General features: G+C 47.0%; 5 protein-coding genes across 5 annotated transcripts; 3 read left to right on the forward strand and 2 right to left on the reverse strand.

The window, feature by feature from the left end:
• The first annotated feature begins 54 nt into the window (after nucleotides 1-54).
• On the forward strand, nucleotides 55-1,005 carry V1513DRAFT_449490 (mitochondrial 54S ribosomal protein mL58). Its single transcript, XM_066898688.1, has one exon. The coding sequence runs from the start codon at nucleotides 63-65 to the stop codon at nucleotides 708-710; it is 648 nt and encodes a 215-aa protein (XP_066752166.1). The 5' UTR covers nucleotides 55-62; the 3' UTR covers nucleotides 711-1,005.
• On the reverse strand, nucleotides 761-2,351 carry V1513DRAFT_449492 (uncharacterized protein). The gene is made up of 2 exons (XM_066898689.1): nucleotides 1,304-2,351; nucleotides 761-1,249 (listed from the first exon to the last, which is right to left on the reverse strand). The coding sequence occupies exons 1-2, from the start codon at nucleotides 2,213-2,215 to the stop codon at nucleotides 986-988; spliced, it is 1,176 nt and encodes a 391-aa protein (XP_066752167.1). The 5' UTR covers nucleotides 2,216-2,351; the 3' UTR covers nucleotides 761-985.
• A 122-nt stretch (nucleotides 2,352-2,473) lies between these two features.
• On the forward strand, nucleotides 2,474-5,209 carry V1513DRAFT_403294 (uncharacterized protein). Its single transcript, XM_066895550.1, has 2 exons — nucleotides 2,474-3,007; nucleotides 3,073-5,209. The coding sequence occupies exons 1-2, from the start codon at nucleotides 2,690-2,692 to the stop codon at nucleotides 4,960-4,962; spliced, it is 2,208 nt and encodes a 735-aa protein (XP_066752168.1). The 5' UTR covers nucleotides 2,474-2,689; the 3' UTR covers nucleotides 4,963-5,209.
• On the forward strand, nucleotides 5,210-6,158 carry V1513DRAFT_449495 (uncharacterized protein). The gene is made up of 5 exons (XM_066898690.1): nucleotides 5,210-5,402; nucleotides 5,470-5,530; nucleotides 5,580-5,593; nucleotides 5,647-5,717; nucleotides 5,771-6,158. Exons 1-5 carry the CDS (start codon nucleotides 5,369-5,371, stop codon nucleotides 6,005-6,007), a joined length of 417 nt encoding a protein of 138 aa, XP_066752169.1. The 5' UTR covers nucleotides 5,210-5,368; the 3' UTR covers nucleotides 6,008-6,158.
• A 34-nt stretch (nucleotides 6,159-6,192) lies between these two features.
• Nucleotides 6,193-6,821, reverse strand: V1513DRAFT_382755 (RmlC-like cupin domain-containing protein; the record flags this gene model as incomplete). Its single annotated transcript, XM_066895117.1, has 2 exons — nucleotides 6,193-6,312; nucleotides 6,369-6,821. The coding sequence occupies 2 exons, from the start codon at nucleotides 6,819-6,821 to the stop codon at nucleotides 6,193-6,195; spliced, it is 573 nt and encodes a 190-aa protein (XP_066752170.1).
• Between the last annotated feature and the right edge of the window lie 472 nt (nucleotides 6,822-7,293).

Here is a 7,293-nt window from a genome sequence, read left to right on the forward strand (position 1 = left end):
TCACTCAAAAAATAGTCGCAGCCGAATGCACTAATTTCTACGGCAATGCCAGCCCAACCACTATGTCTCCCTACTGCAAAGAGATGGGTTCATCAAGGATAACGTCTCTACTATGTAAAGTCTTTCAGACATTTCACAGTAGCATTCCGACGTCTAATGGTAGGGCAATATTCTCTTTCCGATGTGCCTCGACCGGTAGCACCAAAGTCACTAGGCTGAAGGACCCCAAAAAGTTTGGTGTGCCATATCCTACGAAGTACAATCCGATATCATCCGCGAATAAGGCTGTGCCAATTCTTCCACCGGGTCTGTCATACAATCCTCCACCTAGTACGCCGTCGCCTTTCGAGACTCCCGATATATTTTTACCACCCTCAGAAAGACGACAGGTTCCAACTGCCGAGGCTTTGCCTGTCCTCCCACCAGCGTTGCGAGAAACAACGAAGAAGAAATATCATCTGACACCAGAGCAACTTGAAGAGATGAGACAGCTACGAACAGCGCATCCATATAAGTGGACAAGGAAATCTCTCGCAAAGAAATATGGATGCTCTCAGTTCTTCGTTGGAATGGTCGCTGAGGCACCAGAATCGCGGAAATTGGATATGGAGCGACGGTTGGCAATAATTAAGTCAAGATGGGGCTTGTTCAAGAGAACTTCGCGAATACACAGGCAGAAGAGGCGAGAACTATGGGCCAGAAGTGAGTAAGGCGTTTAACCAATACATTGCGGGAGTGGTTATGGTCTGAATTGTAAATAGTCTTGTTCGGCATGATGGGAACTTCTTGCAATATACAATGCATAATACGAGACATAGTTTATAACATAATATGGACCACTCTCCCAGATGTTTGCAGAGACATCTGCATAATCAATATGCGGGAGGCTATTGCAAGCGGCAGGCAATTTACGAAGACATGATATATGAGTCACCAGATGCAATGCTGAGAGCAAAAGTTACTGCATATGTCCAATGGAGCATTCCTAATACACCAAACCAGAACTCTCCTCAAACTTGTTAACATGCCACTTTAGATCCTGTACCACATCAGCTAGCGTCCACGACCGCCGCGATTGCGACGACGCGGACGAGCTCAAGGTAGGACCACGCTGATCGTCAGAGGCGAATAACAGCGCTGCATTGTCTGACAGCCTCAACACATTTGTATGATCAGAATAAGGGGAAATATGTATACCGGTGAAAGGATCTTGCCCGTCGACTCGTTCTAATCGAACATAGTCCAGATTCTTGAAGATAGCTTAGCAAAACAAACGAGTAAATAGGTAGAAATGACGACGTACCAATCCTGACTGGGCACTATGGCCAGTTTCTCGCACTTCCACGAGAATTGTCTGCCAGTCATTGTCCGTCATCTCAGTCGCAGTGGGAATATTAAACTCTGCCATTTCCACCTCCACCCAGCCGTCATATGCTTGAATTGCTTTTACAATATCATTGCCCATCGTAGTGCTTGACAGCAACAACCTCTCCGGTCGTCCTTTCTCGTCCTTTTTGTTTTCATCCGCTATCCTGACTGAGAATTCCACGCTGGCGATGCCATAAGCCGTTGGCAAGATATGAACAGCCCATATTAGTCTGTACACTCCTGGTGCAATTCTGATATTTCGAAACACATGTAGCCACCACACGCTTCTTCTGCCTAAATTCAAAGTCTTTCCAAATTCTGATTCGGGAGAGTTTTCAACCTTCCAGTAATGAGGTTGACGCCATATTACGCCCCAGCCTTCATCAGCGCAGAAGAATTTCCATTGCAGTCCCATAGCGGCGTAAATAGCTTTCCATGGGTATTGGGGGACTCTCTCTTTTAGTTGTTTACACAATCTGTAGCTTTGACGACCAAATTCGACAACAACCTTTGCTTCCCAAAGCTCATCGTCGACCACGATCCTTCTTATTGCTCTACAGGAACTTTCCAAGGCACATAGATCTCTGACTGTGAGAAACACGGCGACAGCGGTGAATATCTCGACAGGCAGTCGTGTAATCTGCGTTGGACCCATGTATTCTCGAACGACAGGTCGAAGCCGGGGGTTTCGTGTCTTCGAGTACAATATGATTGCTCTTGACGCTCTGTACTTTCTGAGAACAAAATATATCAAGGCCAGCGGAAAGATCGCTCTTCCAAAGAGGCTGACGACGATACCGACAAGGAGGAGGGACAAGAGCGACCTCACGAAAGACTGCCGACTCATTCGATTCGCCACCTCCTGAGTGCCTGACGGATTGCACCTGTATTCTGTAGGTACTTCGATAATGTATCAAGAACACCTGAATAACACCGAAGCTGGATTACTTCCTCATAAATGGTTTCTGCTTTGTAACTCAAGGCGCTCACGGTTTGTGCCCGCGACGCCAGATGCGCTCAGATCACGGTTGTTGGGATGAGAGGGTTAGGGTCTGTATATAGGCGTCAGTCATCTATGTGGGCAAAAGTCGCCAATCATCCACCCTCACCATCATCAACCCCACCCGCCGTTCAGCCGCGACTCGTCTCGAAACACGCGTCGCTATACCGCCCTATACATTTGCTGTATCCTCTGACGACGCACGCCTGCTGAAGAGGAGATTTCTTGCTGTCGTTACGTGTGGAGTGTTGCTCTCGCAGTTTGCTTTCGCCTTTCGCCATCCTAGGTTGTTCTCTGTGCCAGACGGGCGATTTCAGCGGTATGTCCACAAAATTCAATCCGAACGTGCCTGCCTTCCATCCGGCGACAAACATGGCAAGTTCCACGAAGCTGAGCCTTTCAACAAACGCCTCCTCGTTGCCGTCTTCGCCAGCTGTGGCGCTTCCTGCAGGCAATGATACGCTGCCGAAGAGCGCATCGCGCAAGGCTGGAGGCACCCCGTCCACTGTTGCCACTCCGCGAAACAATCAATCCCAAAGACCGCAGCACAGGAGCACGCGCAAGAGCAGCCATAACCCGAAGCCGACAATTAATATGAGCGATGGTTTCCCTGACTCTGAAGGCGCTTTGGCCGAACAAGTATGCTTATCCCGTATTTGATTTGGAAGGCGTGCGATTATTGTGTCTAACTCGTATTTCTTCAGTATCTTCTCACGCCGTCACGCAATCGTCGGAATCAAGTATCGATATCGCATCTATTAAACTTCTCTTTGCCGCCAAGGGAGTCGGTAGCCCACCGGCGACACAATCCGCCATCGTGGCAGAAGCATGGATCATATTCAACAGACAAAGCGCATTTTGTCAATGCGAACTTTCGATTCGTCGTTCATCCTAGTGGTGATTACACAGTACAGGCTCTAGACCCAGATGTGGTGATTCCATGGCACCTCATCCTACAAGTGATCGTCTCCAAACACACGCAATCGAGTAGTTGCCCTATCTGTCTAACTGACGATCCAGTAGCTTCACGCATGGCTAGATGTGGCCACATCTTCTGCTTGCCGTGCTTGATGCGCATGCTGGATTCCGAGATGCCTTCGCGGACAAATGGGAATGATATTGGCCAGCCTACGAAGAAGCGGAACATTTGCCCACTTTGCTTGGAAAGCTTGTCATTGAGTGATGCCAAGCCAGTCAAGTGGATGGATTATCCAGGTGACGAGTCTGGAGTTCCGGAAGCTGGAAAGGATGTAGTGTTACGGTTAGTGATGAGAAAGCCTGGAAGTATTCTAGCATTACCTCGTGACGGTGGGGAGCGACCGTTGAACCTGTCTGACATTCCCTGGCATTTCGCCGCAGAGGTTAAGCACTATGCCAGGATCATGAGGGGCACTGAAGACTACTTCGTGGAGGAATTTGAGCGCGAAATTCGGGAGCTTGAATTTATGGAGCAAGAGGATGGAGCAGTTTTTGGCGAAGATGGAGAATGGACTCATAAAGCGATCGAACGAATATTCGACACGATGGAGGGCATAAAGGGCATGGGTAACGTGTCAAAACGCAGCACACAACTGTCGACTCCTTCTGAACGAAGACGACGAGATAAGACGGTATCAGCCGAGGACGACGATCCTGATGAATCCGTCCCGGAGAAGTATCTCAGTTGTAGCAGATATTCATCGGTCCCCACGATTTCGACATCTCATTCTTCTCTTCAATCCTCCACATCATCAAGCCGCTCGGGGTCCACGAACTTCCGTGAATCGAGTTCTAACTCATCTGATGCTCCGTATTATTTCTATCAGCCACGAGACGCGACAAACTGCTTCCTAGCCCCTCTGGATATCCGGATTTTAAAGGTGGCGTTTGGATCTTTTGGAGCGTTTCCGTCGACCGTGTTAGTACGAGTGGAGCGCATCATCAGTGATCAGGTGGTTGATGATGAATTTCGCAAGCGGAACAAGTACTTAGCACATCTACCAGCGGCAAGTCCGATCTGCATTCTAGAGTGCGACTGGACAGATGTCGTTAAACCAGAGGTTCTTGAGCTATTTGCAGAGGACTTGGAGAAACGTCAAAAGCATCGACGCGAAAAGGATGTCAAGGAAGAACGCGCGCGACAAAAAGCATGGAAGGAAGAGGAGGAGAGTCGATATAGGAATCATAATACAGTTGATTCGCATAGTTCGGGTATAGATTCGTCTTTTCGTGATGCAGGTCTCTATGACGATTTTGGAAATTACGAACGATTCCCGGAGTTGCTTCAGGACTCGCCGATTAGTGACAGTTCCGCGTGGCCGACCCTGTCACCATTGCCGTCGGAAAATGTGACCACGCCATCGACGTCGCCTGTGGCTCGTACTACAGTATGGGGTACGCCTGCGGTGTCATTTTCTCGCGTTGGCGACGCTCTCGGTGTGCACGATGAGCCAGAGAGCACAGATGATGCGTGGAGCACGTGGGTCGACGACAAGTTGTATGAACAGATTGCAGCGGAGGACAATGTCAGCTCTGTGGCCTCATCGTCGGGCAAGAAGAAGAAACAAAAGAAGAAGCTGGTGTTGATGTCCACAGGTGGTCAATGGCGTGCATAATAATAATTTTCATTAATGAAATGCACATGGGTTGATGTGCTGCCGCTGTTATTTCATATATGTACTGATGATATTGCGTAGTCAAATCGTTATTGTTAGTGTTATCATTGGCTTTGTTGATGTGTCGGCAGTTGTCAAATATATTGGAAACACCTTATTTAAGAGTGAAAGGCGATGGATGACGTCATAGATGATCGCGCGGGGCAAGGCAAATTTCGGTGCATTGGAGACGGAGCCCAGTCTGGCAGATAATTCAGATAATGCAACAACAAAAACATATTGCTACTGTAAACTTAATCAACATAGATTTCGTTGCGTCGTCGATCACAGATTCCCCCAACGCTATCGTTATCTTTGTTGCTGGACCATAAGCGACAGCTGCGAGTTCTTCTTTCAGTTATCCAATATGGATTTCATTCCCTTTTTTTTCGTTTGTGGAGGTGAGTAATGCGAACTGTATTGGGATCCGTTTACCGCGTTGCCCTGTTAGAGCTCACAACTAAACAGGTGCGAATTACAATAAACCTCTTCCGGGATACGAAGACTTGCGTCTATATTGCCCCCGATGGTTAGTCGTGGAGCGCTGTCCGTCAGACTTTGTACTAATATTCAAGCAGTCATAACATAAGCTGTGAGATTGTCCTAAACATAAGTTTGAAGGGGATTGCGTTGACAAATCGGCAGTGGTCGCAATTAAAAAGAGAGAATTTTTTACGTTTTGTTTTATTCCAGTAATACCAACCAGTTGGGGTGAGGTATGAACCTGTTCGACGGCGCTGCCAATCACACAAGACTTATCTGGCTATAGGCACTCCATTGTACAATATGTACATTCGAGCAAGCAACATCAGCAGAGCAGCTAAACTCTTTTCGCACACAATCGCCTCAGCAGCAGCAGATGCAAATAACTGGGCATTTCCAAAACCAGCAGTGTTCTCCAATGCCAATGGGACAAGGACCGGGCGCGGGTTCATACCACTATCAGCCATACTATCAAACACAGCAAGCATATCCACAGCAGCCACAACCGACAATTTACAAGTGAGATGAGGCTAATTGTGACAGAATCATTAAACGCCTCCCCACGATCGGTTATCGGTCGGTTCGGTGGGTAAAGAATACTGAAGTACGAAGAATTGGCTTGATTTGTTTTCAAAATGTATATTTGCAATGGCTAATAGAACTATCGATCTGAATTACCTATCTACGTTCTGTGGTGATCAGCGCAGTCTAGTCCTTGCGCAATAGCCATTCCCACTCCTTTGCTGTGTCATCGCCGACAAGTGCGACCAATTCCTCCCTTGAGGCCATGAAATTATGATCCGTGTACTCGAATCCAGGGATAACAACCTATAATAACTTTTATTACAACGTTTCTCTCTAATGAACTTGGTTACACCACATACCTCACTAATCAAACACTCGCCGTCGTCCGGTCGCACAAAACTGGCCTTATAATCGCCGCCTTCGACAATCCACTGCAACCTTTCGCCATTCTCAACACTCTGTCCAACTACAAACGTCTCAACATTACCGTCCGGGTGAATTAGAACGTATGTTGCACGGCCCTTGTGTAGAAGATGTATCGTCCTTGATTTATTCCTGTGGAACCTGCCGATAGGAGTATGCGGTGTCAATAAATAGTAAATGAGCGTCGAGAAAGTGCGCGTAGGATCAACCGCGGCAGTCGATTCTGTAGCATATGGATTAGGAATCTTGTCCTTACTCCGATCTGTTTCAACAAAGTAACCGCCTTCTATATGGGGAGTCATGTTCAGTGCCGAGATCAATGCTAGTGCTGCAGGGGATTCGTTAGGTGCAAGCGTAAGCCCGCCGGGGTTTAGTGGATCGTTTGGCATCACTATTGTCTTAAAAATTAAATTGATATTGATCCGTTTGAGTGTGTGAGAATGCACCGCATCAAAAAGAATACGGAGTCAGTCGAGGGAAGGCGGCCAACAGCATTATGTCACAATCTGATCGATACTTTGGTGACCGCAATAATGTTAACTTAAATTTGAATCGGTTCTGACTTCTTCTGAGGCCGCTAACCCCTACCCGACATCATAGAGGCTCAAAGTTGTGATTGTACTGCGCTGCAGCCTACAAGCAACAATGCTAGAATCTTGTTCACCCGGGTACTGCGCCTCGTAATTTGTCCTGGATAAACCTGCTTATCCCGGGCTGTTGCATCAGCACAATATAAATATCAAAATTATAAATAGTTTAGTTAAAAAATTAAATTTGATTTTATATTATTGTAATATAAAAATAAAAAGTGTATCATAAACAATTAATTAATAACTGCTAGGATAAATAATAATTTAAGTC

Source organism: Lipomyces chichibuensis (assembly GCF_038497645.1).
Source record: "Lipomyces chichibuensis strain CBS 12929 unplaced genomic scaffold V1513scaffold_30, whole genome shotgun sequence".
NCBI classification, from domain to species: Eukaryota; Fungi; Ascomycota; class Lipomycetes; order Lipomycetales; family Lipomycetaceae; genus Lipomyces; species Lipomyces chichibuensis.